The sequence below is a fragment of the Geotrypetes seraphini genome, chromosome 4, assembly GCF_902459505.1.
Source record: "Geotrypetes seraphini chromosome 4, aGeoSer1.1, whole genome shotgun sequence".
NCBI lineage: Eukaryota > Metazoa > Chordata > Amphibia > Gymnophiona > Dermophiidae > Geotrypetes > Geotrypetes seraphini.
In genome coordinates, this window is record NC_047087.1 from 143,637,885 (window position 1) to 143,654,611 (window position 16,727).

Consider the following 16,727-nt stretch of genomic DNA (forward strand, 5'->3'; position numbering starts at 1 on the left):
CCGTTGTATCGGGCAATGGTGCGCCCGCACCTGGAGTACCGTGTTCAGTATTGGTCACCGTACCTTAAGAAGGATATGGCAATACTTGAGAGAGTCCAGAGGAGAGCGACACGAATGATTAAAGGCATGGAAAACCTTTCATACACTGAAAGATTGGGGAGATTGGGGCTCTTCTCCCTGGAAAAGCGGAGACTCAGAGGAGACATGATAGAGACCTACAAGATCATGAAGGGCATAGAGAGGGACAGATTTTTCAAACTTTCAAAACATAAAAGAACAAGAGGACACTCGGAAAAGTTGGAAGGAGACAGATTCAAAACGAATGCTAGGAAGTTTTTCTTTACCCAGCGTGTGGTGGACACCTGGAATGCGTTTCCAGAGGACGTAATAGGACAAAGTACGGTACTGGAGTTCAAGAAAGGATTGGACAATTTCCTGCTGGAAAAAGGGATAGAGGGGTATAGATAGAGGGCTACTGCACAGGTCCTGGACCTGTTGGGCCGCCGCGTGAGCGGACTGCTGGGCAAGATGGACCTCGGGTCTGACCCAGTGGAGGCATTGCTTATGTTCTTATATTATGTTCTTAGCGCCCCTTCCCATGTCCTTAGTGCCCCTTCCTATGTCCTTAATGCTCCCAGTGCTCCTTCCCATGGCCTTAGTGCCCCTTTCCATTTCCTTAGTGCCCCCAGTGCCTCATTTCTACGTCCTTAGTGCCCCTTCCTATGTCCTTAATGCCCCTTCCCATGTCCTTAGTGCCCCCAGTGCTTCATTTCTACGTCCTTAGTGCCCCTTCCTATGTCCTTAATGCCCCCAGTGCTCCTTACCATGTCCTTAGTGCCCCCAGTACCTCCTTCCTATGTCCTTAGTGCCCCCAGTGCTCATTCCTCTGTTCCCCTCACTGCCTTCCAGCCTTTGTCCCACCCCCTCCCCTTAAGCTAGCCAGCCTACCTCCCTCCCTGCTGCGCTAAAGCTAGCCTGCCTGACTCTTTCCAGCACCGAAGCCTGCCTCTCCCCCGGACCGGTCCCCGCTGCTGCTACCTACCCGCCGAAGCCTGGCCTACCGCCCCTTCAAACCCCCCGTCTCACCCTCTGGTCTGCTGCCGCCACCTGCCGCAACTAAAACAAAGGAAGGTCCAGAAGCCGGCCCACAAACCTTCTTACCGATATCAAGTCTGACATCAGAGAGGAAGTTCCGGGCCAGCCAGGCAGCGATTGGCTGGCACGGAACTTCCTCTCTGACGTCAGAATTGACGTCGGGATGAAGATTCCTTTACTTTTGTTGTGGCGGGCAGCAGCGACGTACCCGAGGGATGGGGTGTTTGAAGCGGCTTTGGCGGGTAGGTAGCAGCAGGGGCTGGTCCGGGGGGAGGAGCAGGCTTCGGCATTGGTGCTGGGGAGAGGGAGGGGAAGCAATCGCACAACTTTAGGACACTGTCTCTGAAATGGGACATTTCAGCGTCCCGAAGTTGTGCTTGGGGACAACGAGACAGGGGATCTAAAAACGGGATGGTCCCATTCAAAATGGGATGTATGGTCACCTTAGCCATGGTCTACATAACACAAAACAGCCACTTTGTCCACACTGCAGCCTGACAAAACCTGTCAGGGGACTGAAATTTTTTGAATTACTACATCCCTAGGTACGAAGTTCTGTGCAAAATTTGGAACTTAACATCAACTTATTTCCCTTTTTATGGGCCTGCAAACTATATAAAAAACACTACAATAAGAAATTTTAAGGCCTACTTTGACCCCTCATTGCTCCTGACCTATACTGGTACTTTGATTTGGGTCATAACTGGACCAGTGGTCATGGTCTTATGACAGTGTATTGCAAACTGTGTGCCTCCTGAGATTTCAGGTGTGCCGCGGTACACTGGGAAAAAGGAGAGATGCCAGCGCCAGCTGACTGTCTACAGGACGTACCTCTCATGAAGAGAGGCACGTCCTGTAAGCAATCTCCCAACGCCGGCACCTCTTCTCTCTGCTGGCCCTTCTCTCCAGCGCAGGTCCTTCTCTCAGCGCAAGGCCTGTTTAAAAGGCCTTTGCTAATGTGCTGATGTCATCATGCATGTGATGTCATCATGCTAACACCAGCACACTTCTGAGTGTCTCGAGCTGGGGACACTAGGTTTAGTGTGCCCCGGCTCGAAAAAGTTTGCCAGACACTGGCCTATGATGTACATCTAGGCTTTGAAGCCAACTGAAAGCAAAATATAATGACACAAATTTCAAATTTTATTTAAAATTTGATGAATCGCTTAATCTTAATACAAAGTGATGAATGAAGCTAAAATAATATATTACAACGTTCAGGGAAACTGTACAAATAACGTAGACAGGACACACAGAACAGACAGAACCAAAGGAAAGGAAGGAGTAGAAATTCAATAATTGATAGAAAATGAGACAAGTTAGGGAAATAACAAAAGGACGGGTTAAAAGAGATCTGAGGACAGAATTTGAAAGCGTGACTTAATATTAGGGAACTAGCTGGGCTCTGATATGCTGTACAACTGGTGTACGAGTGTGTACACCAGTTATACAGCGTATCAGAGCTCAGCACTCATCTTGTTCTTCAATTTGGACTCTTCGAGACTACATTCAATTCTGTATACCACCGACCTGTTTTTTGACTGGGCCCTTGAAAAAGGCTTGCTAGCCGAAATATGGCCCGTGTCGGGTCTCTGTAGTCTTTTACATGGTTGATATGAACTTATTTTACCATTGTTTGGAGATATCTTGAAGAAATAAAGGAGAGTCAAGAACATTGTGTTTATCCACAGTTTGTTTCCGTGCAAAAGTATCACCATTGCAAGAAACTGGTGTCATATCAAAATGTCATATTAGCACTGTGTTTAGTCGGAGATTTTGGGAATGCGCCCTTTATGGTACTATGGCTGCCTTGATGGACAAGTCCTGGCCCATTTTGATGTTTTATTTATCTTGATCAAATTATGACTATAACAGCAGAAACAAAATGTTAAGCCTTTGGTCCATTGTTTTGTATTTTGAAGTACTGAGCATCCAAAACTGTTAGGTGGCTTTATTGGGCAAAGCAGAAAACAATTTTTAAAATGGTCCCCAAACTTTTTGACACCAAGGACTGCTTTTATAGAAGCAAATTTTCCCAGGGACCGGTACTGGGAGGGGAGTAGATTCAAGGCAGGTTCGTAGGGCAGTTTTATACAAAATATACATTACATTTCTATTGTTATTAAGTTATAATATCATAATAGAAATTATACAACTTATCATAATGCAGAATCAGTGGGAGCCCTGAGCTTGTTTCCTGCAACCAGACAATCCCATTTGGGGACGATGTAAGACAGTGACACGCGTGCAGAAGAACCCTGACGATCCCGCCAACCCCTGTGCAGCATCTTTCCATCCCTCCCTCCCACTCCCACTGCCGCCCCTCCTACCGCGAGGCCGAATTACTTCCGTTCCAAACAGCAGCGGTATGGGATGGAAAGATGTTGCGCAGCCCACTAGTGGTAGTTTGGGAACCCCTGCGTTAAATGATGGGCACAGGTTCTGGACTGATGGGACTACAGGAAAAAAAATTAGAAGGTAAGACCTAATTTCTCCTTTTCACTATTTTATTAATGTGTAGTATTTAATCTCTTACAGAATGTCCAGAAGAAGTCTATGATCCACGGTCCCTGTATGAAAAGCTCCAGGAACAGAAAGAACAGAAACAGCAAGAATATGAAGAACAGTTTAAATTCAGTAAGTACTTAATTACATTTATGCTAAGCTAGTTGCCATGTAGGATACAGAACGCTTTGGGCTTACAGCATGACCCTTGAGCGTGCAGCCCTAGTTCAGAAGGGGTACTCGGAGGTGGTCATAACTACCTTCCTAAGATCGAAGAAATCGGTGACTGTTGTGGTTTATGCCAAGGTTTGGAAAATGATTCAGTGCTGGTGTGATAAGCAGAATATGGAGCCCTTTAAGGCTTCAATATTAGTAGTCCTGGCGTTTCTTCAGGATGGACTTGAGAAAGGTTCCCTCAAAGTATAGGTGGCAGGCTACTCGTGCTTTAGGGCTCGAGTGGAGAAAGTATCTTTGCCCTCTTATCCTGATATAACCAGTTTTTTGAAGGGTACTTTGTGGCTGCATCCTCCTGTGAGACAATCATTTCCCACTTGGAATCTTAACATTGTCTTGCATGCCCTCAATAATGCCCCATAAGAGCCCTTAAAAGAGGCATCATTGATGGATTTTACCATTAAGAGGGCTTTCCTTGTAGTTGTCGCCTCAGCGAGCAGGGTTTCGGAGCTGCAGGTTCTGTCTTGCAGAGAGCCTTTCCTTAGATTTATGAGGCTGGGGTCTCGCTACGAACAATACCTTCTTTTTTGCCAAAGGTGATTTCGGTTTTCCACATAAATCAAGAAATCCGGGTATTCATGTTCCATTCCATGGGTTTGAAGAAAAAGGACAAAGTTTTGGCATTGCTGGATGTCAGGAGAGTCCTTTTCCATTATCTCAAGGAGATAATTATTTTCATCTCTCAGATCATCTCTTTGTTCTCACGAGTCCTAGCTGTCTGGGGAGACTGGCTTCTAAGGCTTCCATTTTAAGATGGATTTGTATTGTTATTTCTACAGCATATACCAGGTGTGGTAAACGACCACATATTCTCTGAGAGCACATTCTACGAAGAGTGTGGCTTCCTCATGGACAGAGTACTGGGCAGTTCTTTTTTTTTCCCCCATTTCTTTATTCATTTTTATAACTTACATCAAGTGCATCAAAAAGTAACAACATTTTAACATAAATACATCACTTTAAATTCTACAATTCTTCATATTACATAGAATTATCCCTTTCCCTCCCATCCTTTCAATACCTCATAACGTATATACCATGTAATAAAAGCCCCCTCCCCCACCCCATTCTTTCATTTGTACAAATCAGGGCAAATAATATCTATTCATTGCAATAATTTGTTATGGCCCTCACACATCTTGAAATTTATTAAAATTCCCTTTCTGAATAGCTAATGTTCTTTCCAAGTTATTATTAATATATAATCTAGCAGCAGAGGAGCTATACAATGTTTGGATCATTTGTATAAATCCTGAACCTATACCAAACCATTCCATTGCTTTATACATGAAGGCCCATTCTATTTGATCAAAGGCCTTCTCTGCGTCCAAAGATACAGAAAAGACTGGATCATTCATGGCTTTTGTTAAATTTAACATGTGAATAGCCAATCTGGTGTTATTAGAGGAATGTCTCTGAGCAACAAATCCTGTTTGGTGCATACCAATTATAACATAAGAACATAAGAAGCGCCATCTCCGGATCAGACCTTCGGTCCATCAAGTCCGGCGATCCGCACACGCGGAGGCCCTGCCAGGTATACACCTGGCTTATTTTATAGCCAACCATATCTTTATATGCCTCTCTCAAGGAGATATGCATCTAGTTTGCTTTTGAAGCCTAGGACTGTCGATTCCGCAATAATCTCCCCTGGGAGAGTATTCCAGATGTCAACCACTCTCTGTGTGAAGCAGAACTTCCTGATATTAGTCCTGAACTTGTCCCCCCTTAGCTTCATTTCATGTCCTCTTGTCCGTGTCAAATTGGACAATGTAAATAATCTCTGCTCTATTTTGTCGATTCCTTTCAGTATTTTGAAGGTCTCGATCATATCCCCACGCAGTCTCCTCTTCTCAAGGGAGAACAATCCCAGTGTTTTAAGTCGATCCTCATATTCCAGTTTCTCCATACCCTTCACCAGTTTAGTCGCTCGTCTCTGCACCCTCTCCAGCAGTTTTATATCTTTCTTTAGGTAGGGAGACCAATGTTGGACGCAGTATTCCAAGTGGGGTCTGACCATTGCCCTATAAAGCGGCATTATAACTTTCTCCGATCTACTCGAGATTCCTTTCTTTATCATGCCCAACATTCTCTTTGCCGCTGCCACGCATTGTGCCGACGGCTTCAGGGTCCTATCTATCAGTACACCCAGATCCCTTTCTTGTTCACTTTTTCCCAGAGTTGCATCTGACATTCTGTACTCGTATTCCTTATTTTTACTGCCTAAATGCATTACCTTGCATTTCTCCACGTTGAACTTCATCTGCCATTTCTCCGCCCATTTTTCTAACCGACACAAATAAAAGGGAGAGAGCCTTGGCCAAGCGTAAAGCCAATGTTTTAGCTAGAAGTTTGCCATCTACATTAATTAAGGAAATAGGCCTATAATTTGAAACCAATGCGGGATCTTTATTTGGCTTCGGCAAAACTATAGTAACAGATTCTGCCATAGTACAACCATTAGTTAGTTGGACCTGATATAAATTTAACAAATAAGGTAATAAGGTATTTTGAAATGATTTATAAAAGATTATGGCGGTATAGAAAAAATAAAGTTATTATTATTATTATTACTGTGAAACCATCGCCACCTGGAGCGGATCCAGTTCTGCCTGATGAGATTTGTAGGGCTGCTATGTGGTCCAACCTCCTTACTTTCACAAAGTTTTACAGGGTGGATGTGGAAGCATGAATGAACACTGCTTTTGGGTCCTTGGTGCAGGCAGCAGGCTCATGATATGTCCCACTGGTTCTTCTTTCCATAATCTTCTTTCCAGTGCAATAGGTGAGACATTCTAGACAACAGGGTTATTTCCCCATACTCACATGGACTGCAGAAGGAATCTACTCTGGATTTTTCACTCTGCCTCCAGTGTACATCACAGATCAGCTTAGCATCCTCTAGCAGTCTTTCCTTTTGCATTCGTGGCTGCAGCTGTGTGTGTTCTGCTCTTCATTTTCATTATTTTACATCTATATAGTTTCGTTCCCTTTGCGGATATTTTCATGTCTACAGCAATTTGGAGGCTCTGCCTGCTTGTGAATTCATAGATTTCGGTCTGTAGCTGACAAGCCGATCCCTTTTTGGGTACCTGTTGGCCAGTCTGCATAGTAATCCTTGTTGCTCAGGGCTGACCCTGAAGTTGTCTCACCGTCCGCTAAGCGGGAGTAGAGTGCAGACTGTTAGGTACACTTAGGAGGCTCAACGGTGTCTCGCAGCATGCCGGCTACGTTTTTACACCACTCGTCCTGGTGTGCATCCAGGTGGAGGCGTTGTCAAGACAGTGAAGTCTGACCGGCAGCCGGAAGATCACCTCAGAAAAGGCTTTCCCAGCAGTGTGGCAGTGAATTCTAGCTGGCTACTGACTCAGAGCAAGAAGCAGGTGTAGCCCAGTGTCTCTGGTAACAGTGAGTACAGCAGAACTAACAGGTTCTCACAGCGATTTAAAAAAGTTAATTTTGAGGGGGTTTTTCTGTGTTTTCCTGTGTTCCCCCACCTGAAAAATCCTAAAATCGCCTTTTTTAATTTTTGGGAAGTGTTTATTTTAGTGTGTTTTTGGCAGAAATTCAGTGTCGGTGTCCATCTTACATTTATAGCAATCTTTTATTTATCTTCTCCCTGCTTTTTCAAAAACGTTTTTTGCAGGAAACTTGCTGGGATGGAGTCCTCAGGGTCTCCTCTTGTGAACTCATGCGAAGTTTGCGCAAATTTAGCACTTTTTGAACGTCCTTGTGCTGAGTGGCAAAGTGGGGGGGGGCGGGTGGAGGGTTGGTAGCTATCAGCTTTGCTTCCCCTCATAGAAACAAGTGATTCCACACTCAGCTAGCCCAGTGGGGCAGCCGCCATTGCTTTCGTGGCTTGACTCGGCTGTTTTTTTGGCAGCCAGGCGGCAGGCTGTAGAGGGTCTAAGGGGTCTCCAAAGTCCCTCCTCGAGGGCCGAATCCAGTCAGGTTTTCGGGATTTCCCCAATGAATATGCATTGAAAGCAGTACAATCATATAATAGATCTCATGCATATTCATTGGGGAAATCCCAAAAACCTGACCGGATTCGGCCCTCGAGGAGGGACTTTGGAGACCCCTGGTCTAAGTCATCTAAGTGTGACCTGATTTTTTTTCTGACTTTATGAAATTTTTGTGGTCTGAATTTCAGATCAGAGGTTCTTCTACTAGAAATTCTCTGCTTACTCCATTAGCATCTGGGATCGGCGGGGTGCCGTCCTCTGCCTGTTCCTCTTTCGATTCCTGTTCCAGGGGATCCGGTGGCTGATCCTGACCTCTCTGATCCTTTGATAGTGCAATCTTTCCCAGATTGGGGGATCTAGACTTGGTACTGGATCTGCGGATCCCTTAAGGGCTCCAGATTCTGGTGATGATCTGACTGTTCTACGCTTATTTAAATTTGCAGCTTTGCCTGATCTAATTGCTGAATCTTTGCAGGAATTGAACTTGGCCACTCAGCCAGCTACTTCCACTTCTTCTTCTCCCTGGCTTTGCAGTGTGTGCTCGCAATCTGCGACCTTTCCTTAGCATTTGGATATGAGTTGTATGGTCTCTGAGCAGTTTGACTCTCCAGAAGGTCCTTTAAGAAATGCTTGGGCTATGTCCCGTTTGTATCCTATGGCGCAACTTCTGGGATTCCTTGGTGGCTCAGGTGACTAGGTGCGATTCTCTTCCCAGTGATGGGGGAGTGGTGTTGAAAATATTCAGGACAGTTGTGTGGGTGTGGTCCTCAGGAAAATTTTCAAGACAGTGAATTTAGGCATTAAGGCAGTGGTGGTGACATTCTTTGTGGCACGCACCTGATTCTCTTAGCTGCATTTACCCCACTCTCTGTTTCCTATGCTCCAGCCAGTTTTTAATCCACGTGAGTATTTCATCCTCGATCCCATGGCTCGCAATTTTCCGAAGTAGTCGTTCATGCTGAACCTTGTCAAACGCCTACAGATATACAATGTCAACTGGATTGCCCTTGTCTATCTGTCTGTTTACTCTCTCAAAGAAGTGCAGCAAGTTCGTCAAACACGATCTGCCTTTGCTACAATCGTGCTGACTGGTCCTCATCAGCCCGTGTCCGTCAAGGTGATCAATGATGCGGCCCTTTATCAGTGACTACCATCTTTCCCGGTACCGAGGTCTGACTGACCGGTCTGTAGTTTCCCGGATCTCCCCCTCGAACCTTTCTTGAAGATCGGCGTAACATTCGCCACCTTCCAGTCTTCTGGAATCTTTCCCGATTTGATTGCCAGATTGGCTATTAGTTGAAGCAGTTCAGCTATGGTCCCTTTCATTTCCTTGATGACCTTCGGATGGATGCCATCCTGTCCCGGGGATTTATCGCTCTTAAGCCTATCAATCTGCCTACACACCTCCTCTAGACTGACCGTCAATCCTGTCAGCTTTCTGTCTTCATTTCCAGCATATAGCCTGATGGGTTCAGGAATGCTGTGTAAATCTTCTTTGGTAAATACAGACACAAAAAATGTGTTCAGTTTGTCGGCGATTGTTTTGTCCTCCTTTAGCTCTCCCCTTTATTCCTTTATCCCCTTCATCTAGCGGTCCTACCGCTTCCTTAACGGGTCGTTTAGGAAAAGCACTTTGGTTAGATGGCTTTCCAAATAAATTTTATAAATGTTTTAATTCTTTTTTTGGTCAAACTCCTTAGGGAAATCTTTAATAGCTTTGGGGGTGGGGGGGAGGAGGAAATGCCTTGGCCTTGAAGGTTAGCGGGGGTCATGTTACTTTTAAAACCTGGAAAGGATCCTCACAAACTACCTGGAAGACCACAACCTACTTCACCCTTCACAATCAGGGTTCAGAACCAACCATAGCACGGAGACACAGCCCGACAGCACCTTAGCAAAGGCAGAAGGATGTTGATAATTCAACTTGATCTGTATGCTGCATTTGACTTGGTAGACCACACCATACTACTACAGAAACTAGAAGCCATAGGGATCTCAGGCAGGGTATACACCTGGTTCCAAGGATTCCTTAAATCAAGAACATATAGAGTAAATACAAACGATCTTAAATCAGACCCCTGGTCTTACCCCTGTTGAATTACCATAAGGGTCTCCACTGTCGCCAATGCTCTTCAACCTCTTTATATCCTCCCTTGGGTCCACTCTAGATAACCTAGACGTAACATCATTCAGCTACGCAGACGACATCACCATTCATAAGAACATAAGCAATGCCTCTGCTGGGTCAGACCTGAGGTCCATCATGCCCAGCAGTCCGTTCATGCGGCGGCCCAACAGGTCCAGGATCTGTGCAGTAATCCTCTATCTATACTCCTCTATCCTCTTTCCCAGCAGGAAATTGTCCAATCCTTTCTTGAACCCCAGTACCGTACTCTGCCCTATTACGTCCTCTGGAAGCGCATTCCAGGTGTCCACCACACGTTGGGTAAAGAAGAACTTCCTAGCATTCGTTTTGAATCTGTCCCCTTTCAACTTTTTCAAATGCCCTCTTGTTCTTTTATTTTTTCGAAAGTTTGAAGAATCTGTCCCTATCTACTCTCTCTATGCCCTTCATGATCTTGTAAGTCTATCATATCCCCTCTAAGCAGTGGCGTACCAAGGGGGAAGTGGGGGGGGCGGTCCACCCCAGGTGCAGCCTTAGGGGGGTGCACAGCCAGCCCGGTCCCTATTGCGCTCACACCCTCCCAGCGAGAGCAGCAAACCTAATCTCCAGTAGTGTCGGCTGCTTCACGGCTTTCTCCTGCTGGTGCAGCGTCGCTGATGACGTCATCTCTCCCCCCCCCAAGTGAACCTTTCTGACCCTCCCAGCGAGAGCAGCAAACCTCCCTCCAGAAACGTCAGCTGCTTCGCGGCTTTCTCCTGTCGGTGCAGCATCGCTGATGACGTCATCAGTGACGCGGCAGAGGGAGGAGAAAGCCGCGAAGCAAACGACGCTACTGGAGGGAGGTTTGCTGCTCTCGCTGGGAGGGTCGGAAAGGTTCACTTGAGGGGGGGAGAGATAGGAGGGTTAGCAGGGGTTTGGCTGGGAGGGGAGAGAAGCGGTCTGCCTCGGGTGCTCCAAGGCCTGGTGCCATTATCTTCTTCGGGCAGCAGCAGCGTTTACAACTTGCTGCTGTTGCCGGCTTCAGACCCTCCTCTCTGCCGGGTCCTGCCTACTTCCTGTTTTCATGAAGACAGGACCTGACAGAGAGAAAGGCCTGAAGCCGGCAACAGCAGTGAATTGTGAATGCTGCTGCTGCCCGAAGAAGTTCAGGACACCAGGCCTTGGGTGACAGAAGGAGGAAAGGGAGCAGAGGGGAGAGAATTGGGGAGAGTGTTGCTCTACCCAACTGGAGGGAATGAAAGGAGATACCAGGGTTTAAAGGGAAGAAGAGACGCCAGGGCATGGAGGGAAGGAGGAAGGTATGCCAGATCAAGGGAAAGGAAGGGGGAAAGGAAGGAGGAGATGTCAGAGCATGGAGGGGGAGGGAGAGATGGAAGAAAAGGAAAGGAGAGAGATGCCGGGAATCAGGGAAGGGATGATGCCAGACTGTGAGGTGGGAAGGAAAGAAAGGAGAAGAGAGAGATGCCAGAGCATAGGGGAGGGGGTGGTGACAGAGAGAGAAAAATGGGAGAGGAAATCAATCATGTACAAAGGAGAGAAGAGGCACAGGATAGATAGTTTATGGAAGGAGCATAGAAAGAGGGAAGATGCCATATGGAAGAGGGAGAGAGAGAGGATGAACACTGGATAGAAAGAGCACAGAGGGCAGTGAATGGAAGGTGCGAGATAGAGGGTGAACAGTAGATGGAAGGGATAGAGAGAGGGAAACAGACACTGAATGGAAGTGTGGGGGAGAGGAAGGACAGTTGCTGAATGGAAGTGTGAGGGAAAGGGGGAGCAGAAGCTGGAAGGAAGTGGGGACGAGAAAGAAAAAAAGGGCACATGCAGGATTGAGGGAAAAGGATGGAGTTAGTTACTGGAAGGAGTGAGGGAAAGAGGTGGCAAGCTATAGGTAGACACAGTGAAAGAGGGAAATTGAGGACTGCAGAAAATAAAGGCAGAAAATAAATTGAGAAGGAAGACCAGGGAAGAACAGGAGAGAGAGATGCCAGAGCAGGGGGGAAGGAAAGGAGACAGATACCAGACCAATGGGGTGAAAGGAGAGATGGAAGGGGGAGGCATACAGTTTCTGGAAGGGGCATAGAAGGAGAGAAGATGCCATATAGGGGCAGAGAGATGGCAGACAGTGGATGGAGGGAAGAGAGTAACAAGAAGATGAGGAAAGCAGAAACCAGAGAAGACAAAGGTAGAACAAAAATTTTCTATTTATTTATTGCTTTAGGAGACATGTGTCACTGTTTCTGTGGTATTGCATTGTATGCAGAGTCCAGCTTCTTGCTGGTTCAATTTAACCTTTGTCTATGTATTTCTATTTTATCCCCCCTTTTACAAAACTGTGGAGCGTTTTTTAGCGCCAGCCGTGGTGGTAGCAGCTCTGATGCTCAGAATTCTATGAGTGTCAGAGCTGTTACCACTGTGGCTAAAATCCACACTACAGTTTTGTAAAAAGGGGAGGGGTAAGTTTGTGATTACTTATTCCATACTAGGCGAAGGTGTTTTATGTGTTCTGTGTATTCGAAAGGCATGGTTTTCTGTTAGGATTGACTGCAGGATTGATCTGTATTAGTCTGGCTTGTTTAGTTTTACAATGGGTGTATTGCTGTTGTACTCACTGCAGTATGTAAGATGCTGCCTTTTCCTAGGTACTCATATGTGACATGTGGCTTGTTACTAAAAATCATGTTTTTCGTACAGATGGGGGGGGTGCCAAAAAATGATGGGCCCCGGGTGTCACACATGCTAGGTACACCACTGCCTCTAAGTCTCCTCTTCTCCAGGGAAAAGAGATCCAGTTTCTCCAATCTCTCAGCGTATGAAAGGTTTTCCATACCTTTTATCAGATGTGTTGCTCTCCTCTGAATTCTCTCGAGAATCGCCATATCCTTCTTAAGGTACGGTGACCAATATTGGACGCAGTACTCCAGATGCAGACACACCATCGCCCGATACAACGGCAGGATAACTTCTTTTGTTCTGGTTGTAATACCCTTCTTGATTATACCTAGCATTTTATTCGCTCTCTTAGCGGCCGCTGCGCACTATGCCGTCAGCTTCATTGTCATGTCCAGCATTACCCCCAAGTCCCTTTCTTGGGTACTCTCATTCAATAACATCCTTCCCCTTCGACTCACCAGCCCCCCACTTCAACAGAAAAACTGAAAAAAACCCTAGAAGCAGTGGAAAAATGGATGATAGACCACAAATTGAAGCTGAACTCGGACAAAACAAAATTTCTACTGCTTGAAAAGGCCAAAACCCCATCCATTATAGAATTTGAAATAAATACCATCAAATACCCTATACTGTCCGCTCTTAAACTCCTAGGAGTGATGATAGATAGATGCTGCACCATGCAGGTCCAAATCAACAAGACTACCCAGAAAGCCTTTTTAATCATGCGCAATCTACGAAATATAAGAAAATTCTTCGACTAAACTAAACTAAACCTTAAGTTTATATACTGCATCATCTCCACAGATGTTGTGGAGCTCGGCACGGTTTACAAGAACTTAAAATATAGGAAGAGAAAGAAAAAAAAGGTTTACATGAACTTATATATAGAAGAGAAGAGTAAGGGGGATAGAATTACATTTTAGTGAAAAGCCAGGTTTTCAGTTGCTTGCAGAATAATTGGAGGGAGCCCAGGTTCTGCAGCGGGGTAGTAAGGTCGTTCCAAAGACCTGTGATTCTGAAGAGAAGGGATTTTTCCAGTTTGCCAGCATTGTGAATACCGTGTAGAGAGGGGAAGGATAATTTATATCTTTGGGTGGGTCTGATAGAGTCAGGACTCGAGGAGTTATAAGATAGTGGGATTAATGGAGGAAGGATGCCGTGAATGATCTTAAAAGCCAGGCAGGAGCATTTGAAATGGATTCTGGAAATCACTGGGAGCCAGTGAAGTTTGGCTAGGAGTGGGGAGACATGGTCAGACTTGCGTTTTGCAAAGATCAACTTGGCTGCAGTATTCTGGATTAGCTGGAGTCTTTGAAGACTTTTTTTTGATAGGCTTAAGTAGATGGCATTGCAGTAGTCTAATTTGGAGAGGATGATGGATTGGACAAGGACGGCGAAATGTTGTTGGCGAAAATAGGATCTTACTTTCCTCAGCATGTGGAGGCTGAAAAAGCATGATTTAGCCAAGGAGTTGAGGTGGTCATTGAGGGAGAGAGAAGAATCGACATCACTGGACCCAGGAGCAGGCAGGGAGGCTTGCCGGCATGGGAGCGCACTCCGCTCCTCCCCCCACCAGACGAGACTACACTGAGCCAGTGGGAAGGCTCAGGATGTCTCTCAGCACCCGTGTTTCTGTTTACTTCTTGATTCTCGTTTGAAACTCACTTTGGCCACATCGCTGGACCCAGGAGCAGGCAGGGGGGCTTGCTGGTGTGGGAGCGTACTCCGTCCCTCCCCACACCCGACAAGACTACACTGAGCCAGTGGGAAGGCTCAGGAAGTTTCTCAGCACCCGTGTTTCTGTTAGTTTCTGTTTACTTCTTATTTCTCGTTTGAAACTCACTTTGGCCACATCGCTGGACCCAGGAGCAGGCAGGGAGGCTTGCCGGCGTGGGAGCGCACTCCACCTCTCCCCCCTCCTGACGGAACTGCACAGGGCCGACATTGCTGGACCCAGGAGCAGGCAGGGAGGCTTGCCGGCGTGGGAGCGCACTCCACCCCTCCCCTCACACGACGAGACTAAACTGAGCCAGTTGGAAGGCTCAGGAAGTCTCTCAGCACCCGTGTTTCTGTTAGTTTCTGTTTACTTCTTGTTTCTCGTTTGAAACTCACTGTGGCCACATCGCTGGACCTAGGAGCAGGCAGGGAGGCTTGCCGGTGTGGGAGCGCACTCCGCCCCTCCCTCCACCCGACGAGACTACACTGAGCCAGTTGGAAGGCTCAGGGAGTCTCCCAGCACCCGTTTTTAGTTTGTCTCTTTTTCTTTTTGCTTTATTTGAATCTCACTTTGGCCAACATCGCTGGACCCAGGAGCAGGCAGGGAGGCTTGCCGGCATGGGAGCGCACTCCGCCCCTCCTCCCCACCCGACGGGACTACGCTGAACCAATAAAAGATTCAGCGCCTAACAACACGCTAAGACGCTCATAGCACCTTTGTGAAGCGACCAAGAAGCGATCCACCTCCACAACACTACCAAACGTAAAACCAACCGAAAAACAGCAGCCAAACCACCAAAGACCCTTCTACCACCTTTCACCAACCACTAACCACCAAACAAATAAATAAATAAATAAATAAATAAATAAATAAAAAAACAACCCAAAATGAAGCTAACCTCACGAACCCAGCACTTCATACTGTTAATCCTTCTTTTAACCAGCGGGAAGACAGCAGCAAATAACCTCTTCCCTACACCAGCTACAGATATAAATAAATCTCTCTTCCAAAATAGAAGAACATCAAGTGACAGAAACTCAAACCTACAATCTAACACTCTACACTCCATTACCACAGCATGGGGAAGAAGACCAACACACACTAAGACTAAACTACACCGGCACACCAAATCACTTATATATCCAAACACAACCCACAACTATCACACAGAGATATCCACACTCAAATGTGCCTACTTAAATATCAGAGTGCTAGGTCCAAAAACAGAGCTTATAAAAACCTGGATAACACAAGAAAACCTGGACTATCTTTTCCTCACAGAAACCTGGCTAACCTCCGACTCAGACCCCAGAATAACTGAAGTCTGCCCACAAGGATACAAAATTATAGTGGTCTGCAGAGAAAAAAAAGAGGCGGAGGCCTAGCAATCTTAATCAAACAAGATCTAACCCTTAATATAATTGAGAAAACATCTAACCCGTACATGGACCTTTTAGCTTGCCAACTCTTAAGCACCACACTAAAAGACACACTAAACTGCATGCTCTGCTACATAGTGCCGGGAAACTGGTCTTTAGCAAGAACCGAAGTGGAAGACTTCATATACCAAAACTCACTAATAGCAACCTACAACCTACTCCTTGGAAACCTAAATCTACACCTAGATGATCAATCATCCAAACAAGTAGACAACTTTCTCTCATTTCTCAAAGCCTTATCCTTCCAAATGCTAAATCCACAAACAACTCATGAAAAAGGCCACCAACTTGATATTGCAGCCTTCATGACCCATCAACCATCCTTAACAGAAATTCATACATTTAACGGAACATGGTCCAGATCCATCTGGTCAGACCACTACACCTACACTTTCAACATCAACTGGACCAAAAACAACAAAAAACTATAACAAAACTCAATAAAGTAACATATACCTCACGCAAACACATCGAACCCTCCATATTCTGGTCTAAAATAGATGAAACTATTCTAGAAAACAACCCCGAGGACTTCATCTTACATTGGGAAAGACTTTGCTCCAACACCCTTGATGATTTAGCTCCACTGCAAACCAAATCCAGACCCAGCAGGAGATCAGATAAATGGTTCGACTCTGAACTGCTACAACTCAAAAGACAATGTAGATGACTAGAGAGAAAATGGAGAAAATCGAACTCGGATCATGCAAAATCCGCCTGGAAAAAAATCAACAAACAATACAAATCACAATTAAAGGACAAGAGAAAAGCACACTACACCAACCTAATAGGCACTGAAACCCAAGACACCAAAAAGCTATTCCAAATTCTAAAAACCCTAACCGACACCAAACCTGACCACTAACAATACTACCTCCCCCAGCCACTCTATTAGCAGAACACTTCCAAAATAAAATTACCAATGCAAGAGCTACCCTCAATGACACCTCTACCCATCCTAACGAATTCACAAT

General features: G+C 45.8%; 1 protein-coding gene across 2 annotated transcripts in view; it reads left to right on the forward strand.

Moving 5' to 3' along the window:
• The window catches only part of PSME3IP1 (proteasome activator subunit 3 interacting protein 1), a 205,278-nt gene that overhangs the window by 94,009 nt on the left and 94,542 nt on the right, over positions 1 to 16,727 (forward strand). For both annotated transcript variants that reach the window (XM_033943762.1, XM_033943761.1), the window contains exon 3: positions 3,634 to 3,732. In XM_033943762.1, the coding sequence (XP_033799653.1) occupies positions 3,634 to 3,732 (99 nt within the window). The remainder of the gene's footprint in view (positions 1 to 3,633; positions 3,733 to 16,727) is intronic.